Source organism: Lagopus muta, chromosome 7 (assembly GCF_023343835.1).
Source record: "Lagopus muta isolate bLagMut1 chromosome 7, bLagMut1 primary, whole genome shotgun sequence".
Taxonomy (NCBI): domain Eukaryota; kingdom Metazoa; phylum Chordata; class Aves; order Galliformes; family Phasianidae; genus Lagopus; species Lagopus muta.
The window spans coordinates 47,784,477-47,806,880 of NC_064439.1; the positions used below are offsets into that span (position 1 = coordinate 47,784,477).

General features: G+C 39.8%; 1 protein-coding gene across 2 annotated transcripts in view; it reads right to left on the reverse strand.

Moving 5' to 3' along the window:
- ITGA9 (integrin subunit alpha 9) overlaps positions 1-22,404 on the reverse strand; it is a 213,621-nt gene that overhangs the window by 17,475 nt on the left and 173,742 nt on the right. For both annotated transcript variants that reach the window (XR_007378066.1, XM_048950756.1), the window contains exons 24-27: positions 13,465-13,590; positions 12,826-12,945; positions 11,015-11,116; positions 2,516-2,635 (exon numbers count right to left, since the gene is read on the reverse strand). Coding sequence is in view for 1 of the 2 variants with exons in the window: in XM_048950756.1 (XP_048806713.1) it covers positions 2,516-2,635; positions 11,015-11,116; positions 12,826-12,945; positions 13,465-13,590 (468 nt within the window). In the remaining variant the exon portion in view is untranslated. The remainder of the gene's footprint in view (positions 1-2,515; positions 2,636-11,014; positions 11,117-12,825; positions 12,946-13,464; positions 13,591-22,404) is intronic.

A 22,404-nucleotide genomic window follows, 5' to 3' on the forward strand; every position in this document is an offset into this window, starting at 1 on the left:
TCCTCAGTCTGTTTGCAAAATGTTGTGTTCAAGAACTTGCCTGTTGTGTTGTGACACTTGAGGTCTGACCAAACACACAACAAGAACGTCCCTTCCCTGCCAGGCCATGACACAGGCACTGCTCCAGCACACAGCACCATGATAAAGGGGTTGCTCTGGCTCTGTTTGGTGTGAAAAGTCACATTCCAGGACCACAGCTTAACTCTAGCTATCTTCTTAACAAAAAAAACTAGAAAATTTATGCTGTAGTCCTAAAGCTTGTGTCATTTCTAGTTCTTGCTAGCAATTCTGCAATGTCCAAATCTCCAACTAACTCATAGCTATTCTTTCACCCCACAGTTAAAACAAAAACAAACGAACAAAAACTTCACTTCTAATATTTTACACACATATATAAAAACATGGACTTTTTCACATGCAAAATTTAGGCACGACTCAAGGATATGCTTGGTCCGTTTTGCCCAACAAAGATTTACAGTCAAGCAATTAAGATTCCTTTGTAGGACGGCAACTTTCCCATGTCAGTTTTATCTCAGACAACTTTAAAACTGTCAGTAACTTCAGTAAATATAGAAATCAGTGACTGTAAAGTATTACTTCTATATATTCTAGGATCCAAAGATCCAAAAAAAGATTTAAATGAAAATACTGGCCTGGTACCAGAAACCCCAAATTTTCAGTCACTTCCCATTAAGACAAAACTGCAGTTATTGATTTCTTAAGCAATCATAAAATTCAGTGGATAAAACACTGGTATGTAGTTGATGAAGCCTTGCTATGACTTCCATCTCTGCTGTAGGACTCTGGGTATATAATCTCACCTTGCTTTGCTCCACCATTGCTTTCTGCACGCAGAAAGGGCTGTATATAAGCCTGTAATTAGTTATAATTATTTGTTGCTGCTATTCAGAACTTCCCTCACAGCTTTCACGTAGCAAAATGGCCCTTTCTTCATGTGCTCATGAGTGATCCCAGTAACACACAAGAAGGCTCAAGTTTCAAGACTATGCCAGAAAACAAAGCAGTGTATACATTCTAGTATAGACCAGCAAGCAAACTTGTGTCAGATTCTTGTGAAGCCTCAAGGTGTGAGCTGCTTCTCCTCTCACCTTGCACACTTTGTAACAGCTCACTAAGTACCTTTCTATCTTCATGAAACCATCAATACAAAATGAGTCAAAGAAGTATCATCAGCAGTAAGTCCTTTTACAAAAATGTCACAAGGATGTAAACCCTGAACCTCATTCAATTCCACATTTTCCCATTCTCATTACTATTCTGACATCTTAACTCATTTTTTTTCTTATCTTCAGTTTTAGCCACAGAAAGCAAAAGCATTTCCCATGTATCAGAAGAACAGAAGTTTTAAGGTATTCAACAATATGGTCAAACACTGTTTTCCAAATGAAAAGCGCAGCCTATTTTGACCAGGCCATTATTAGCATAAAAATCTTCAAAGCTGACCATAAAAATGCTTAAAATCTATAATCCACATAAAATCTATACAGTGCTGTGAAGTACAATCTAAAACACAAGCACTTGTATAATCTACTGCTGGAATCTCACTGCCAGTTTTTGGCCCAGGTCTGTAAAACCCTTTTACAGGCTTGCAAAAGAGACATGTCCTTGTGCAGCCCAGCGTGGCTGTGGCCTTCAGTCCGCACACAGCCACTGAGCAGAGCCTGCAGAACATGAGGCAGGCTGCTGGTCCTTCAGGTTGGACCAGTTCCCATGTGTGCATTCAAGATTTACTTCTCTCAAAGACTGTTCCTGACCTTGACCGTGGCCTTTGAAATTTATGGGTTGGTAAAAGGGAACAGAGGAATGAAAACACTTGAAGTTCCTAACCTTCTTACTTACCCACACCAGATGGCTGCTGCTGACTGTCAGCAGCAGCCCAGTGTTACCACATAACAGTGTCTGGGTACAAGAATTATATCTTATCAAAGATGGTGTGAAGGTTGGCTTTTAACAGGTCCTGGTGCCTTTTGTTCAGATAACACATTTTACTCATCTGTAATTCCTAGGGATCTACAATTTTTAAACCTGAATACTGCTCTTTCCCAGGCCTTTACTTCTTGAACACAGTAGCTACCAAGTGGTTTTTGCGATGCATGCACCCCATCTTTTAGCTGGTCCAGAAAAACTGACCTAATTTTCAAAGGATCCTTTATGAAATCAGCAATTCTCAGGCATCAGAAAAATGTGCCAAGTATCTAAGTGAGAGAGAGTAGGTTTTGTGAGGGATCCTCCTTCATCCTGAAACAGTAGTGAAGGTTTTATTTTTTAATAGCTAAGCCCACAGAATCCATTTTTCTACTTCTCTACATCAGAGGTCTTTCCCTGTTCCTCACAAAAACCTGGATATGAAAGCATTCCTGTTGGCTGAACAACTTCTGTAATGGAGTGGACAATTATTTAATTCCTTGAGCAAATGGACATTACATGCACAGAAAAATTAAAGCTTTTTTTCCTGGGACCATCCTCAGTGTTTATGTTGCATCTGTTGCCTTACCTTCCATAAGAGCACAGCCAGCAACAGGAAGATGAGAATTCCCACCAGCAAACTGATGGCAATGATCCACCCGACAACATAGCCACGAGGCTCCAGATTGTGTAAAGCTTCAAAGACCACCTACAAAGCAATTAGAAAAAGATCTTTTTATGATTGGAAGCTGTATTGCTTTCTCTTGTACTCAAGTTATGAAATACACTGCATGGTGGCCTGACCGATCGTCTTTCATCCATTCATCCATCAAACAAATACGGAATGTGCTCTTAATTTCATGCTTTTATTTTTTTCTTTTTTTTGAGGGATTGGAAGCTTCAAACAGAATCTGAGCAGTCATGTGACATCAGCTCCCACTAAGGATAAAGCGTATCTGCTCCCACTCAAAAATAACCCTTATTTTGCCAGCTCCTTCATCCCACTCCAGACAGCAAGCTTCTTCTAGTGCTAAGCCACCAGAGGTGAGAATCAGCAGTCCTTGGAGTGGCAGGAACTGAGCTGACATCCTGCTTACTTGGCATGCTCCCAGCTCCACAGGACACTGCAATACTTCAACGATACGCTGAGTTTCTTAACTTTTTTTCACCAAAAAAATGGGACTACTCGCATATATTGCTATTGAATATGGACAGTTTCTGCTGTGCTTCACAAAAATACACTGCTGGAATGAGAGAAGGGCATCTGCAATCACAGACTTTTCTGGGAACACCTGCTGTTCTCTCCTTTCGTACAGCATACACAGCACAGAAATAGATCCTATAAAGTGCTTTCCTTAACTGCCTGCTTTAAGAAGAAAATGGGAATGAATGGCATCAAATGTAAACACAACAGGAATTTTCAATCTCTTGTTTCAGTCAAAACCAGTTTACCAGTGGAAAACTCCAAAGCGGTTCTCTTCAGTGATGGCTGCTTCTTTGTTAAATTTTGCAATTTAATATCCAGCAAACACAGAGAGGCAGCCTTTTTTAAAGGTAGCATGTTTGCTTAATCTGGCTTTGGTTTAGTTTGGTTTGGCTTGGAAAGTAAATAAGTGAATTCTCCTTCCTTCTTCACAAACCACTTTCATTATCTTTGCTTAAAAACGCCAAACCCTTTCACAGGTAGTCACTACTAAATCAATCTTTCATAGTTAAAAACTGATAATCAAACAAAAACAAAATAAAAAAAAAAACCTCTAGTTAAAAATGTGTGAAAATCAAGAAATTAGAATTTGACATGCTTATGCAACCCCAGTTCGCTCATCATAAAAGACCCGTGAATGATCTACGAAATGTAACCGCTCACTGGTGATGCTGTTCAAACAACATTGCATAGGAGACAGCAAAGAGAATATTCAAGCCATATGCATGCTCCACCCAAGCATTAGGAAAAGGCTGCAACACAGCCCTGAGTTCTCCATCCATGAAGGCTCCCAAGTCTCATGCAAACCCAAGGAAGTCTTGAACTGGTGTGGGAAACAGCCATGATTTGACAGGGGAGCAGGACAGGATGATCCTTCTAACAGACATTTCTTTGTTTTTGCAAGGATAGCCAGCTTCAGTGAACATCCACAAAAACTGAAGGCACGGATGAGAGAAAACCACAAGTGCAGAGGTCTATATTTTGTCACGGTGGTCCCATAAATAAATAAATACTCCATCATCTCAGTCTCACAGACTAATTTTGATTAATGCCACAACATTTCTGGAGGTGGAATTTGAATACAGCTGATTCACATGCACTGGTTTTTTTTGTACCAAAGAGATACTATCAGGCATTTGATGACAACAAGACATGAAAACGTAATGAACAGTCAGGAATGATAGTATACAAAGATAGTACTTTTCAAATATGTTCCCATAACTAGTGTCAAAACAGCTCAAAATAGCTCTTGAACATGGACTAGTTCTCCAAGAAAAAGAATCATTTCAGCACTTCATACATCAGCACAAAGCCTTTGTCAGGGCTTTTAAGATATCTCAGAAAGTTTCCTGGGAAGCAGAGTTTCCCTCAGAGCCAAGACTCATGCAAGGGAAATACCAGACAGAGAGATCAAAGACAAGTCTTGTGCCTTCCTCGGATTTCTGAGCCAGCTTGGAAAGATGATCTGCAGTGGCAGAGCATTTCTCATAGAAGCTATGGGTAGCATCCATCTTCCAGAGACAAGTCAGATGACTAATTTTGAGATGATAAAGCATTAATGTTATTTTTCCCTAGGATTCTAAAAGGTAGAGAAAAACCTCTTAACATAGTAGGTATTGCCATCTTTAATGAAAGGAGAAAGCAATTACTGGATGCAAGATGAGGTGGTGCCTTCTCTTCACTACTTGGAGAATAATGTTAATTTGAAACAATCTCCAGCACAGCAGAACTGTACTTCATGCTGCCAAAACACAGAGTAAGGAATAGCTGCAGAGGTCAAATCATGCATCATCCCTACAGTTTGAAGGTAGAATAGCTTGGCTGTATTCACAGTTCACACTCCTTCTTATCAATTTAATTTCTTCTATTAGTCTGGAATCAATTGGCAAGCATAGAAAAAAATACTCTGTTCACAGCTTTGTGGTTTGGAAAGGAGCAGGGATGTTGCATATGTTATGTCCTAATCCAACTCAGGCCTTCAGAAACTGCATTAATATGCAGACACAGCCATGAGTTTTGGTTAAGATACAAACAAAACAAAACTACTGGGGATAAAAAAAAAAAAAAAAAGAGAGAGAAAACCCACAAACTTCAAGCCCCAAACAAACTATACTGGGCAAACAGTGTGCAACACACACTGGAAGTGTCAGTGGGAAATCAGGACAGCAAGCAGTGGAAGGGAGGGAAGCAAGACATCCCAGCTGGGAAGCTGAAGGCAGAAGGTGGTGTCTCCAAACAGAAACTTAACAGCCACTGTCTGCCATTGGACCTGTGGACCGCCACACAACTCAGGAAAGTAAACCCCGAGTGAACCTTGGCCTCCTCAGCAGCACAGCCTCTGTGGGGCAGCCAACAAGGTGCAGAGCACAAGGCAGCCCTTGTCCTAGTGCACCTCCCAGAGCCACAGCTGATGGAGAAGGCAGGAGTAATGAAAGTGACTGATGCAGAAGAATCACTTTAGAATCACAAGATATCCTGAGGTGGAAGGAACCCACAAGAATCATTAAATCCAATTTCTTGTTCCACACAGGACCACACAAATTTCAAACCCTATGTCTGAGAACAGTGTCCAAAGGCTGCTTGAACTCCTTGCAGCTTGAGCCTGTGACAGATTAAGCATTTGCAACATACCTCGTTTTAGTCAGCCTAAGCTATAGGATTAAACTGACTGAATGACCTTTTAAATACCCATGTTCATCTTCAGCAGTTAAGTCTCACTTCCCATATCTTGCTGTCTTTCAGTCCCAAATGGATAGCAACTAATTCTTCTCCTACGAATTTTCCACTTACTCTTCTACTATCACCCATGTTTCCAGAGAGATGATCCACAACTGCTTGAACACTGCCAGCGAAGAGATGCGCTGAGGGCATAAGAGGTGGCTGCCTGCCCTGCAGGGAGACCTGAACGAGAGCCACCTGAGGAGCAGACCAGGTTCCAGCCCATGCAGGGAGCGGCTGCTGGGCAAGACAGGAGCCTGCTGGCATCGCCAAAGGAAGAAGGCACAGAGAAAGTGGCACCCACGGGCCCCACCATTCAAGTGCTTGAAGAAAGCCACCACCCAAACCAGTGCTGCTCCAGCCCTGCCAGACCCTGCTGCAGCTGCACGTAGGGAAATGTGCCAGCCTCTGGCCTCCTCCCTGCTGCCACCGAGCAGCAGCCAAACTGTGGCTGCCACCTCTGCCCCTTCATCTTATATGGGACCTGGGTTTTCAGCTGGCCCACTGCAGCACGAGCTTCCTCAGCACCCACAGACACCTGAGCAGCAGGCTCCTTGGGCTCTCCTTACCTCATCCCATGGCCATGCTGACAGCAGCCATGCTGATGCCTCCTCACAGGCAGCCCCATCCTGCCCCAGTTGCACCTGCAGCTCACCAGGTACATGGAGGAGATGGGCTGGCACCTTAGTGTGAGACCACTGCAGACAGCAGGGACTGCAGCACCTGTTACAGGTTGATAAATTGAGAGCTCATAGACAGAAAGCTCTGGAAAGGTGTTGGAGTGACAAAATGTTCTCCATTCTCATGTCCTTTTATTTATTTGTCCTTTTATCTATTTTTTTTTAATGATTCTGGAAATAAAATGTCTTAATAGTAAAGCTTTTCAGTTATCATGTCCTTTAGTCATTCCTTCACTCATTTATGTATTTAATAGTGAAATCACAGATTGAATCTTAAGTTCTCTTAATAAAATGCAGTAACAAGATCTTACTGTTGGAATAAGATGATGTGCATATTCCCCCCCCTCCAAAAAACAAAACCAAAACAACAGAAAAAAAAAACCCAGAAGCTATAACTACACTTCAATAACTTCATTTTTTCTCTACTGGAGGCAGAAGCTGGAGGTGCAGGTCATTCCCAATTAAAAAAAATAAAATAAAAGTAGAGTGCCACCGCTGCTACCCTATTGATTTTGTAAAACAATAGTGAATTGTTAATTAGGAAATGACAGCAGTTTCAGCAATGGGAACATATGGAAAATGATAAAAAGAAAAGACTGAGGGTGAACTCAATGAAAACACAAAGGGAAAAAACACCCCAAAATTAAACCTTGGAAGCATACAGTTACATGCAATTAAAGAAATCTGTGCACAAGTAGATTAATAGGCCTGGCAGCAGCTGAGAGAGCGTGATGGGGCAGCAGACGTCTGGTCTGAGGAGAACATGTGCAATGGTCATAAAACACGGAGAGGATTATAGACTTGTTTTCAGACTGACCAGGTGCCAGGAAAAGGCCACGAAAAACACAGCTCACTTGACGATGTATGAGGAGCTTTAGTTTCATATTTATCTTTCGCACTTCCTGCTGTACTTACGGGAAGTCTGGGAGGTAGTTTAGTTTGCCATACAGCATAAGTAGCTCAATTGTCAAACACGTTTTATGGAATGCAATTGGCCTGCTCTACATTAACAGTGAGCTGCACCCCACCACTAACCTCTGACATGTTGGATGAGTATGGACAAGGGCAACTTCTACTTGTGTCAGCCATTTGTTATGTTCTGAATGTTATATTCCAATCTTAATGAACAAATTTAAAATGATTAGATTTTTTTGTTTTTGGTGCCCTATTTCCATAAAGTATGTAGGTAAGAATTTAAAAACAATTGAGCAGGAATTCCACAAATGCCTCAACTTCATACAGTGCTGAAGTCCATAGAAGAACAGGGACATGCTGATGCACTGGGACTCAGAAAGACAAGAAATATAGCTCAGCAATATTTGGTTAAAAATTAGTAATGCATTTCTCTTTGCTCATCCAAACTAAACTAATTTTCTTTTTTTATTTATTAATTTTAATTGTATCATGAGGCCCAGAATCATAAAAGCCATGCTGAGCACACACAAGGTGAACTCTCTGATCTACTATTTGACCACTGCAGTCTCGTGGAACTCATTTTTTGGTTTTGCCTCACATGCATGAAAGACGGAAGCTAAACCTTCATGGTAATCCACATGCTCAAGAAAGGAAAGCATGCTTCTTGAAAACTCCACATATTGCCTTCAGCCATTATGTTGATCCAATAGTCATCAAAGACAGAGACTGAAATTGTTCACCTTCATGTGATTTGTCTGATAGAAGTACAGGCAGAATCATAGGACGGCTTGGGTTGGAAAGAACCTCAGAGATCATCAAGCTCCAACCCTCCTGCTGCAGGAAGGGCTGCCAACCTCCATATCTAATTGCCTCCCTATCGGCTGTTGTGACTAGAGAAAGAAAATCCATCATCCCAAATCATATCAAAACGTATCCAAGTCAACAGAAATCATTTCTGAAAATCAAATTTCAAGGACTGCTTGGTCCTACAGAAATGTAGGTCACTCTGAAAGCATTACCTCCCATTTACTTTAATGGAAACTACAACAGATACAAAGAGCACAACAACACTATTGGATAGAGCAAATTCTCAGCTACAAAACACTCTTTTTTAATATAGTCATCACCATTATCTATGTGTTTCTGCCAGCAGTGAATAAGAGCGTCCGTAAAAATCCAGTAGAGGAGACCCACTGCCACTGTTGTCACAGCTGAAACATAACACAGCTGAAATATCATAAACTTGCACTGCAAACATTAGTCACTCTTTTCTCTTTTACAGACATTTTGTACTCTGATATTACAGATTCAATTGTAAAAGTGCTCAGTGAAGCAAGGGTAGCTGGTCTTAAAGAATAGTTTATAAGGGTTTAATAAGTCTGTATTTAGCTGTAGACTGCGAAGACCTTTTCAGATTTACCACGATAAAATGTCGAAGAAAATGTGTTTCACTGTTGGTGAACACTTTAATAAATAGACTCAAAGGTAGTCCATAACCAACTCTTCAGGAGCTACTCTGCAAACGGATATGGTACAGCAGTCTGTGGTCAATGAAAAGAAAATATATTGGGATTTTAAAATGGAAGGGAGGAGTACGAACAAAGATATTTTATCTCTTCTGTCTCTACTTCCAGCAGAATAGTTGTGGCTTGTAATAACTGTTGTTCCCTTCTGCATTCCACAAGAAAAGAGAGCAGGAAAAAATGAATACCTTGAGCCAAACCACATGTCTAATTTTTTTTTCCCTTAACATGACCCTATGCAAAACATACAGCAACAGAGAAGCCAACAGACATGGAAATAGCACAAAGGAGAAAGCAAATAGCACTCACAATAGAAAAGACTTGAAGTTATAAATCGATGTTACATAGCTACAACATATAAGTCAGGCTCCTTTGCAGCTTGGGCTTCCCAGGAACGAGGAGCAAGCTCTTGTTTGAAGATTAACATCGCTTCCCAGCACACACGCTGTACTTCACAATGACTGCAAAGGCTTAATGAAAAGCTTTCCAGGAACAGGAAAAGGACAGTGTTGCTTTGTAGTGTTGTTAGGGCTTTTTGTTGCTGTTGTTTTTTGTTTTTTTCCTTCAATCATTAAATAACAGCAAAATACAGTGGAGCCTGCATTCCTGGATATAAGCATTTCTTAATTGGGAGCGTTAAATAGTAATCCTATATATTTGACACTGTGCTTATCATTTCAACATTCTGAAATCATTTGAGGGTCTAGATACCTGGCAGAGAGATCCTAACTTCTCCTAGTGCAGCTGGGGCATGAATATCACAGTCAAGTGTTACTTCAGTTACCAATGATTTTTTGCCATAAATTTTCAAGATTAACTCCATGCTAACTGCAGAATTAGAGAGATCTAGCAACGTATTAACAGTCAGGGCTGCAGGTCATTTGTAAGGCACATTCCCAGGCAAGACTGGCTGTATTTTTCAGTTCAGCTGCCAAGTCTATTTTTTCTAATGTTCTTTAGGATGGTCCAGAAAAATGACATAGAAAATAAAACAAAAAGGCAAAATGGGTCCTGTCATGTAAATGACTTTCTCTTCTTGACAGTTCTAATAAAATTAAATGATGATGGGGAAAGTGGACACTATAGCAGATCTCTGCTCTCCAGATGAAGATAGTAGATGCAGATTCAAGTGTTTCTTTGCCTTTGGTGTTTTAAATCCAGTACCTCCTAGAAGACTGCTTTAATGTGTGATTTGAGTGCTTTGACCTCAGTATTCTTCACTAAAACCCCAACAGCACTCACTGAAATGAAGCCAATAAGAGAATGGTTGCGTGGATTGGTGATGTTACGGTGGCTAAGAGGATAACTGAGAAAAAGGATCTAGATTGTGTTCCAAGGGTACGCAGCAAGAGGAGAAATAGAGATTGATCTTCATGTGAGATAGAAATAGGAAATGACACTACAAAATTTCACTAGGCAAAGAGCAAGCTGAATTTGGGTATGGCATCCTGTCCAATCTTCTTGCATAAGCATTAGAGAACTTAGTTGTAAACCAAACTCAGCACCTTCCTTTTTCAGGAAGTTTTGGCCCTGTAGGTTTTGGTCCTACAGAACTTGACCTATAGCTGAATCTATACTGTGAATTCACTTGAACCTTAATATTCCCCCTTCAATTTTCCATCCAGCTTCATGAAGATCAACAGAAAATGCAGTTTCACGTTGCACATGAATTCCACACCTGAAAAGACTGCTGGAGCTTCAAGACTCTTTTAGTTTTTCAAGGAAAATGAATGAGAGCAGATATCAACCTCAGAGTAGGAAGCTAAACCTAATTTTGGCATGAATTCCTCAAAGCCTATTACAACTTCGGCTAATACAACACAGATTCTCCTGCACCACAAAAGACCATTCACAATAGCATGGTTATCACAGTGAGCAAAACCACAGAAGCAAGGTTAACTGCACTGCTAGTCTAGCCAGACAGTCTGGGCACTCTCACCAGCCAGCCAAGCCCAAGTCCAGCCACAAATTCCAATCTGCATTGCTCTCTTAATGGACTCTAGCCCATGGGGAACAGGAAGCATTTCTCTTTGTGTTCATTTACTTACTGTCTTTTCTTCTGGACTCCCATTGGGCACCTCTACAACCCGGAGGTCAGGGTCCACCTGCACCCTCGCCCTTGTGACAAACTGGATAACTGATGAAATGTCCTGAAAAATAAAAACATGAAGAACTGGATTCATGGGTGGGAAAATAAACAAAACATCAAAAGTCCTCAAAACAAAACATCAAACATTTGAAACGCTTGGTACTGTGATAAATACATCTGGATAATGCTTAGTGTAGGTTAGGTTGAGAGCTAAGTACTATCCTGGTTAAAAGCCTGCTTTGAAAAAAAATATACTTTACACTCAACATTGATAAAAGCAAGCACATCCCATCACACTAAAATAAAATCAACTATGTTGGAGTTCAAACAGCATTCATTCGTATTTGAACTTGGAACACAATTTCTATTTAGCTGTTTGTTTTATGTTATTGTGTTGTTTTTTTCTTTGTTTACCGCATTTACCACAAAAGCCAAAGACTGAGAACCTTACCAATCACTGCAGACAATCCCAATATTAACCATTACAGGAGAAAACTTCTTATTTTTCAAATGAACAGAAAAAAAACCACAGGAAAGCTGGGGCACACTCAAGTATAAGCCACAAAGAAGACTGCATAATTAATTGAATGTGTGCACTTCAAATATCTTTAATATTTATTGTACATCTTCCCTTACTAGTATATTATTTCTCCTATACTTTATGAATTGCATTATAACAGGCACATTCTAATAAGCAATCTTGATTCATATCTTAATCATTCTTAAGCCATTTGCACTGGGAAACATAAGCATAGGTAGCAAATGTCAAGTATTAGTGATACTGACCCAGAGACTTGGGTAAGTTCTACATGTGGGATGAATCCTGGCTGTTCCCAGGACAGAATTCCTCAGAAGCACATTTCAAGGCACTCAGTTAAGTGCTAACACATTTTAGCTTTTCTATCTACAAGTAACAAACACCTGAAGCTTCTGGACTTCCTAATAACTTCTGTTTTCAAATACATACATTAGCAGATACAGTTGATTTCAGCTGGAAAGGCTCAGAGCTACCTATTACTTTAGGAACTTATCCCTAATAAGGGCTCTCTCCAATATTTTTAATCCAGCACTTCTTAAATGCAGGTTTATTTTAATAGGCTTGTGTTATCAATTTTCTCCTCTGATTATCTTATACATTTACAACCTTACAGCATCTTGCCATAACTACACAGGCATTATTTTTTTTAAAGTGTAAGAAACTAGGAAAAAATGTAGAAATGTTATAGATTTGCTATTTCATCCAGTGACTTCAGAGAAGAGAAGAGTCAGCTTGCAACCATTTGTTTCTTGTCACAAATGTCAGGCTCAGCATTAATATGGTTGCAGTGCATCTTCTTTGAATAATAATCATTTGAAGTAAAAAGTTACAATAAACTGCCACGTCTCTGTTTACATGGAAGGAATGATGATGTATCACAGTTTACAAGCACTTAGTCTATTTCTCAGCTTTCTGACTGAGAACTTTCAGAAATCAGTTCCACTTTCAGAAGTCTCCTGCCTTACCACCATGCATACAATTAGGGAGCTTCACTTGCTGTTTCTCAATGTATAAATTTCTAAACTTTATTTATTTCTGTCTTAATGGGAAATGCATAAGAACTAGGATTAACACCTCCATGCATGCTGTTGATAAATAGATCTGTTTTCTTTGACACCGTGATTTTTTTTTTTTTATAACTCACTAGTAAACAGAGGGAATAATGTGAGTTCTGTGTCTATTAATGCATGTAAGCATGGCTGTTTAGAACAGGTGACAAAGGCAGCACTTACCTTCTTCAGTATTTCAGTGTTCAGCAGTGTGTAAATACTTATTTCACTGGACTCTGCTTTTGCTAGTGAACTTAAGTTGCAGCGTATAATTAAGCAGGACCTGCCTGGTCTTTCACAGTCCTACAGAAAATATGGAAAAAGCTGTTAGGCAAAGGAGGAGCTAATTCACTGAAAACTGTGCAACTGTAAACACTCCTGCTGACTAAGAGGCACGGTAAGTTGCGAAAAGCCAGCTCTGCTGTGCTGAAATAGCAGTTTCCAAAACCTGAAGACAACAAGGTAGTAAGGCCTGCATTAAAGCAAGATAAGTGAAATTCAGCGTCCAAAATTCAGGGTGGGCTCTGTTGGCCCAAAGCCCTCCTTTCCACCCACCTTCAGCAATGTGAGCAAAGACTCTGGTTACCAAGTGCATGCTGCCACTTCAGGTAGCTCCCTTAATTGTAGCCATTTGAAAATCAGAAAACTGGACTTGTGGGGTATCTCCACAGGTTTACTAGATATCCCTGTATCAGTATTAGTCTACATACATCAAACAGCTGCTTGATGGTCAGCTCTCTGCTCGAGTTCCTCAGGCTGATCCATGCAAAGCTTTTAGTAATAAGCACTGTACGTTTGTATGTTTCACGTGGACTTTCTTACCAATACTTTTCTGCCAGACTTTGTGAAAAAAGCAAATATAGTGTGGAAAATATTTTCCTTCTCTTGGGGAACAACACACGGGTTGCGGTTCCGGTGAAAAGAGCAGCTGCCTTTGTCCTGACCAACCTGCAAGCACAAACGTACTCAGTTATTATTCTGAATTAAAATAAATGTCACAAGAAGGTGGAGTTAACCTGCCCAAAGAAGGTGCCTCCATCTGAGCTGGATGTCTGGACTCCTGTTAAGAGGCAAAAGAAATAAGCCACATACCATTTTAAGTCAGCTGTGTTACTTTGTGTATTACATTTCTTGTATTATTTATTGGTGCTTGGCCACCTGGACTGTTTCACAGTTTTTATCTGAACAAATAAGCTAAAGGAAATCATTGTGTAAACACACAATCGTGGCCACCAAATCTGCACCCCTACCTTCAACATAAATAGCACAAAAATAATGAAAGTCTATTTGTATATTGCATCTTTAACATATTCACTTATCCAGAAAAAGAGATGAAGCAAGCGCAGTGCAATAATGTAAAAAAATGATCTTCAATCAATATAACCTTGCATAAGAAAAACATTCTTCCTTTCTGCTAATTATGAATATTCACTGGAGAAAATCTATTGGAATTTAATACAACCTGTGACAATAAAACATCAGCAAATTCCCCCTGCCTCCATCTTTAAAAGCTGTGTGAGATTTTTCTAAAAGACACCAAGTGATATTGCTGCATATCCTGTTGCTAACTTCTCCACATCCTCCACTCTGAGGATGAAAACTTTTACCTTACTTAAATCATAAATGTTTTAGAAATAAAAAAAAAAGATTTTATTATTATGTTTTTAAGTTGCTGCATGCTCTCTGTCACATTCTGCATGGGCGCTTTTCAGCCAAGTTAGCCAAAGTGTTGCCAAAAGATAAACAAAGCCTTATCTACATTTTAAACACTGTCTACCAGACAAGTGATGGCCAAGTCCCATAGTAGGGTAGTGCTTTTCTGCTCCTCTGGCCCACAAATACTTCATAATCTGTTCTTTGAACTATGTATTCACATCCTGGCTTTAAATAATCTGTTCTTACATTCCCATTAGATACATACACAAGGAACTATCCAGTGTTTATAGTTTCTTGGGATCGACTGAAAATTAAGACTACAAAGTTCTCCACTTGTCCAAGTCATCTGGAATAAGATTTCTTTATTTATTGTACATAAGAGATGCACAAAGTACACTGACTTTTATTTTCTTTGAACTTTCACGTGGGAATTGGATTCAGATCAACCAGAAAGTTTATGTTAAATCAAGAACAGCAAAGAGTCCAGACCTGCTCAGTACCTGCTCCTTCTTCCTGAAAGCTGGAATTACCAGAGATTTGGACAGATTCACATAAGAGATATGGAGAGAACAGTATGAGCTTCTACACTATCCCAGTCTCTAAACAGTCCTGCTTTACATCTTGTATAAACAAAATGTAAGAACAAATTAAAGCAGAAATAGCTCAGAAGACAGAAAGGCATGATCTGGCATGAAGCAACGTATATCTGGTCCTTTCTTCTGTAAATGATTATATTTTCTAAAACTGAAGCTTGGACAACCTCATTCTTTTTAACACACTTTACTTGACACAGAGGAAGTCTCCTCTCCAGAGGACTAAATCTGAAAATGGAAGTATCCTTCCCTGTCTGCCAATTATGCAGTAATCCTGCTCAAGGCAGCTATTAAATTCAGCATCTCGGACCATATTAGGAGGGACACGTTCAGAACCAAACATCCCCTGTCACCTGTGCTGCTCTGGGACAGAGCAGGGGCTCACTAACAGCCTGCTTTAGTAACCAAAGATAGGCATCAACTCCAGAGAATGAGGTAGACACTATCCGCTTCCAGGATTTGGGTGAATTCCACTGGACAGCAATTCTGTATTCAGGTGCAACCTGCGTATCTGCAATCTATCAGCATCTCAGTGGGCAGGAAATGATCCAATGCAGCTGAGAAATTCTCTGTACCTTTAAGGATACTTAGAAATATCAGAGTCACTGAATAAGGAAAAAAATAACAAAACTCTTTGAAATGAGTGGATCATGTGAGCTAGGGTGAAATCTAGCCTGCTCAAACAACAGGCATTTGGTTGATTGTTTTTCTTAGGATGGCTGTCAGTCACATTTCATATCAGCTCTTATTTTCCTCAATTTTTATCTGAATAAAGGGAAGGTTCAGCCAAGCAGTCAGACAAAGGTAAGCATGGTAACTTTTCATTAAACTCTATCACCAGTGAAAGATTCAGCTCCAGGAAACCAGACTATTGGACAGAAGTCCTGCACAAAGCTCCTGCTCCCATTATGCTGAGATTGAGCTTTAAAATACACACTGGAATGCCCATGTTTGAGCTTCTCCTCGTCCAAACAAGATACTACCCTAGACACCTGTTTTAATTCTTGTGACCAATTTCATAACCTAATACACATTAAAAAAAAAATCAGAAATTTTCTTCTAAAGGCTTTGCGTGAGCAAATGCTTATCATTGATAGAAGCAAGAACTGTGCAAGTCTTAGAGTGCATATCCAGCCTCTGACGAAGTCTTGGAGTTACTAGGTATGTGATATACTAGGGCTTTTTAGAAACTTTCATGCAATCTTAGCAGTCTAAAAGCAGAAGAGGACTACCACCAAAATGATCTTCCCTGGGATATAATATTTCATAGAAACAGCAGAAGTGGGATGCATGTTCCGTTTGCATTCAGTGCAAGGACTCTACAGTAGTGACAGAGAAAAATCAACGTTCAACTCCTAACACAAACAAGCAGCAATAAACAAGGACAGAATGGAGACTGTCCTAAATCCTGCACTGACATGGCTGCTTGGGAAATAAAAGCCTTGCCCTGAGTGGGGTACCCGGCAGGAATCCCCTGCTGCTTCCCAAGGAGGGATTTCCAAGGAGCTGTGTCAGAACAGTCTTTGCTGCAGGCTGTTACATTCTGTTTTCCAGAAAGCATTCATCTGTTTTAAATCCTCTATTAAACTATTTGCAGCCTGGTATACTGGCAGTACAGCCACATCTCCAGCATCAACAACAAAAATAAAATTTTCTCCTACAAGATTTTTCTTAAAGTTTTTCTTTCTTTCTTTTTTTTTTTTTTTTTACCAGGTTCTTATGCCAGGCCATTCTTATTCTTAATTTGTCATATGCTGCAAAACACCCTAAAATCAGTGCATCTTATATGTTACTTTTTTTTCTAGCTTTATGTGAAGCCAAGAGGCACTTCTGTCAAACTGCTCAGCTTCAAGGTAAAGGGAAGCCTGACAGAACAGCAGAGTGATAAAATGCACAGACTTCACTCAGATCTCACTTGCATTCCTGCACAGCTGTGGATGCCAGAAACCCACCTGTAATTTTCAAGAGGGAGAGGTTATTTGGAGTCCCTCAGCACCTTTCAACACCCAATTAGGTCCAACTTCAGCAGTGGTGATTTTTAAGAAGGGTTTTACCTACATATCCAAAATTTAAGGAACTGAAAATGACTATTTGTTGACAAACATATATGTATGTGTATTCCGCTGTTCTATTCAATGTAATGTGCATAAACAGGAGCAGATAAAAGCCTGAACTCTGTAAACAGTGTCTTGCATAACAGGTCTCTAAAATTCACCATATGTCTCCAGTGGCTAGTATTATTCCTAATCCATAACCATATAGAAAAGCAAACCATGCCTTGTGTCACCTTCCCTACTCATCAACAGCCACACATTCAGAGCCAGGTCACACTCCAACTTTATTAAACTTACTGAAACTTGCTGTCCCATTAAAAGACTCACTAACGTGACTGAGAGACAACATTTAAATACAACAGCCTACACAACGGGTTACTCTGCCAACTTTTTGCTTCTCAGAGACAAGACGTAACCACTGAGAAAGCATGTGCATTACTTCATGTTTTAGGAATGCTGTATCTGCAAAAAGGAAGAAATTCCCATAGGACTTCTGTGGATGCTGAATATTTAAGAGGCCTTGCAGAGCAGAAGAAAACCCGCTAACATAATAATGATTTTTAAGTATATCAGCTTGCACTACCCTGAAAAGAAAGAGGTGGGAGGACATTTCAGAGTGAAAATTGTAGGTAAGGCATACCAGTTATATTCCATATGCATTACATATCCAGAAAAGCATAGGATATTTAATAGAGTTGGATGGGTCTTGTTATGAACCACAGCTATCATCCTCTCTGACCTTCTGTACGTGGTGTTATAAGAATACTTGGGCTGGGCTTGGCACTCCAGCAAGATGGCACTAGTGCAAGGAGGACAACCACCATACTGTCCCCAAGGAACACAGAGGGTAACCCAAAATCAGTGCAACACCATCTGCATTTCTAAACCATGTCAGATGTGGGTTTAATGGGTTTAGGGATTCTGGCAGGAATAACGCACCCGCAGCCTCAGTACTTCACCTTCAGGGAACACCTAACACCCTTTCTGCTAAGATCTATCTACACTCACAGCATTTCTAGCAAGTCTAGCAAGGGGCCTTGGGCAAGCTGGTCTAGTGCCTGATTTAGTTGTTGGCCAGCCTTCTCACAGCAGAGAAGTTGGAACTACACAATCTTTGAGGTCCTTTCCAACCAAAGACATTCTACAATTCTAAGTCTTTGGGGGTGTTTATGAGGATGCTGGGCTATTTTACCACACATTTTAAGGTTTCTGGCCATATTTGGCAGCAACAAATTTCACTGCTGATCTGAAAGCCAGTGAACGTTTTTAGACTTGATCTGAACCCTGTTTGACATGCATCAAAAATAAGACTTTTTTTTTTTTTTTTTTTAATTCAGACCCTCATATCATGCACAACATGGCAATCCAGGAGAGGAAAGTGAAATACAGTCTCAAAACAGGGGACTAGAGAGGTCAGCTGAGGACCACGCACAGGAAAGTGGAAATTGGCAGCCAGTATGGGGTTAAGTATGTGCATACGAAAGGAGTTTTTTGGAGGAGTGAGACAGAAAAATAAGAGGAAAACGGCTGTCACTTCCAATGATGCATTAATACAATCTCCCCATTGTGTTGCTGCATATAAGAAGCTGAGCACTAACCTCATATTTAATGTTTAGCATTTTACGAGAAACAGGCAAGAAGATGTCTTCAGCCCATTCCTCACAGACAATACTAGATTTGCACTAATGCAAAGGAATTTACTATGGTAATAAGTCTTAAAATTTTCAGGCTTTTCCAATAAGCCCGTTTCCCCTCCTGAGATAAATCATCATCAGTTGTTAGTGACAGCCTGGAAACCAAGAGAACTAAGTTGACACAAAACAAATGAGAAGGCTGAATCTAGCCATGAAGGCACGCGATAAGTTCGAACAAACCCAACTTGGAACATGGAAAAAACACAGGGGCAAGCTCACAGAAAACACTGTGAGACACAAGATACTTGAAACTGTAATTTTAGCTGCAAGAAACACAATCAAAGCCTGAACAAAGGTCAGCTGTTTCGCAAAGTTGTTTGCATTGTTCTTCCCTGAAACGGATGCTTTTCACATCAGCCTTGCAGTATGTGGGCTCCAAAGGATGGTTTGGCTGTAGGCTTCCTGAGATTGCTGTCAGAGTTTCTACATATTTCTTGTCTCTTACTAGTTGTTGTTTTTGTTTGTTTGTTTTTATGGTTTTATTTATGTACACATGCTTAATCAGTGGTTCACATTTGCAAATCGGATAATAAATAACAGACCCTCTTTTGTTTACTTAGTTGCTAACTGTAGCATATTCACTCTAGTATTAGGGAGGAACTGTATATGTATGACTTGATTCAAAGGCTGATTCGCTCCATAGTAGGCAAATGCAATGGAGATGAATTGATAGACATCATAATCTCACATGTCACACATACTGAGGAGAAATAAGGGCTCTGACAAGAAATTCCAGACAAGGTCAGACTTTCAACAGTAGACAAATAAGTTATGTAAATATGTTATCTGAGCACTTGCTCCATATGCCAAAAATGTTTAATATTCACAGATAATGAAATATGTTTGATTCAGAACAGTTTTGTTGATTCTGGAAATAAATTTAAGAGGCACTGAAACAACAGGAAGGAATTTTTTTTTTAATGATTATTTTTTTAATTAACCCGTTTTAGACAACGCCTAAAAAGATTTTGACTGAAAATGGTAGTGCTGGTAAGGAAAAACAGTATTACACAGATAATCCATAACATAAACCCACATGGCCATGAGGAGCTACAAGATGTAAACAGCAAAGTGGGGATGCTAAAGCATTAAATCATGGCAGAGGAGTATTACAATGCAGCTCTGGTTCCTGCTTCTTCAGCAGTAAGAACACCAGATGCATGTTTGGCCTAAATCTGCAGCAACTTGCAGATGTTCTTTTGACACACTCAACTGTGCACTTTAATTAAGTAAATGATTTCAATCAGCGCAATGTGGCAACATTTGCCATCACCAGACAGGCACTGGCACTGCAAGCACTCTGCACAGACTCAGCAGCAATGCACACAACTGCTATTCTCAAGACCTTATACTACTTACAGGATTCAGTAATAAGATTTTTCTGATTTAAAGTACATAACTTGCTAGACAGTGGCTTCTTCCCTGGCTGGAGATGAACACGGTTGGAAGCAAGACTGAGCGCTCGCGTGATTTATCTGCACTTTCCACACAGAAGGTTCAGGCATAAGAATGAACACCACCTTACATGGACACTGAAGGGACAGTTTACCTCTAATATTCATGAGCATATATTATGATATATGTCTTCAACAGCTTAAATTCCAGAATCCACTGACACGTACAATCCCTCTCCCTGTTGTGAACTTTGAGCTGCTTAATCAACACGTGAGGCATCCAATAAATCTCCAGGTACACCTCTTCTTTAAAAAGACGCTGAGATCACTTGGAGTTCAGTGCTTTTACCAAGGTTTTAGCTACATTTCTTTCTATAGACCCTATTTTATGCAATGCAAAAAACATCATTAAATGCGTGTTTTTTTCTTTACCTACTTATTGGACTTTCCTCTGTGGCTGTGTTAAGCTTAGGACAAAAATCTCTAAAGAGCAAGCAGATAAATACATTCCCTGCAGAGCAAGAATTTGTTTGGACATTCCACCACAGCAGATGTTTGAATGCATTGCAAAGATACAGAGAGTCTCTTTAGAGACTCTGGAGAGAAGGTAGAAGCTTCAGAGGACAATCTTGCAGATCTGTAGTAGACCCTTGAAGATTAAAGATTTAGTATTTCAAGTTATGTCCTTTCTTTCCAGGACATCCTCAGGTTCTCCTTCCCCTAAAGAATGGCTTATTGATATTACCCATTACCTCACACAACACTGGACTAACACTTCTAGTCAGGAGAGAAGCACCACACAATGCTTTTTTACACTCAGATATATCAACAGCAGCAGGGTAAACCCTTCTTTTATCATTCTCAGTTATGAGATCTTCTACACACAAATAGCACTGTTTTCAAATCTCAAGTTTCCAGAATTACCATCTAAACCAAAAATCCGGTGTGTTATTTATAAAATTAAAAGGCTAGTTTATGATTCAGCGTTTAAGAAAGACCTGTATGTTATAAAAGAATTAAAATGCTCTTTCCTGAAATTTCTCCTCCTGTTTTTTGGCAGGAACATCTTTGCAAACACTGGGAAACAGTGAAAGGATGCAAGTCTCATACTCCTTCAAAAATAAAATGAAATTCAGATTGTGTTGACTCAGTCCTTGTTACTCAGTAGTTCCTCCACAAGGGGATTCTCTGGCTGGGAAGCTTAAAGAAAACTTACTGTACTTTTTTTTTCCCATACTTCAGCAAAACTCCTGATTGCTGTGGTATCTACCAAACCTCCTGCTTCCTTTATGAATCTCTTAACAGCTGGCATATTTAACCAATTATTCCAAAAGACAAATACTTTACCTTAAATTCAGCTGTATGAAAAGGCAAATCATTCATCTTTTTACATATATTCAGTCATAAAAATAGGAACTATGGGCACTTTGCAAGCTAGCAACTCTTTAAATTGACTCGAAATACCAGATTCCCACATTACACTGACAGGTAATGAGTTTGGGGGGAGCACAGTGTTGCAAAATTTCAACGATGAAGTAATTTGATAAATTCCACTTATTTGGCTTAGAAAGTATTAATGAGAAAGTCATAAGAAAATTGTTGTTGACAGTCGTCACCATGGTCTGATCTAATACATTGATCACAGTGCATTCTTGTCCCTCCTTTGGATGGCTTTCATTTTTATAGTAATTCTCTTCAGGGATTTGTATTTTTAAATTCAAATTGTAATTTCACTGAACTTTTAGGAGCACCTGCAAAATTCACTGCTTATGTAAGTAAATACGGCAGGATTATCACTGCTAAAAGATTTGGACAAAATGTCATAAAATTTGTTCAAATCTGGTTTCATCTAAAATCCAAACTAGTAAGTCAGTCATGGAATGCTTTTCCTGCTACACTGTTTTACAGTATCTGGAAGGCAATATCCAGCAAGGCATGAAAAGATTACTTTCAAACACTGCGAATGCAATGAACTCTCACCAAAGCATAGATTTTGTATAGCAGTCAGATGGCTCCAGAAAAGCAAACTCTAATGATTTTTTTTCCCTGTTTAGGACTTATTTTAAGGTCCTAGCTCAGGAAATAATGTTATGGCTAGGCACCTTCTCCTGAATAACAATGACAGCTTAAATAAGAACTAAGTTCCTCTTTACTTAAGGAGCTTCAGTTTACCGTGCTGATGTTAGGAAGGTGCTTATGGGAGCTCTTTCTGAGCTGCCCTGAGGTCTCATTTCCCATGCCTGCAGATGACTGTGCCATGTTGGTCTGCAGCATACACTATTGCCCTTCCTTGCAGCCATGCTGGTGCCAGTTTCTCCTGAGAGTGACAGGGCTCCCAAGGCTGATTTAATTGCTATGACAGAGATGCTCT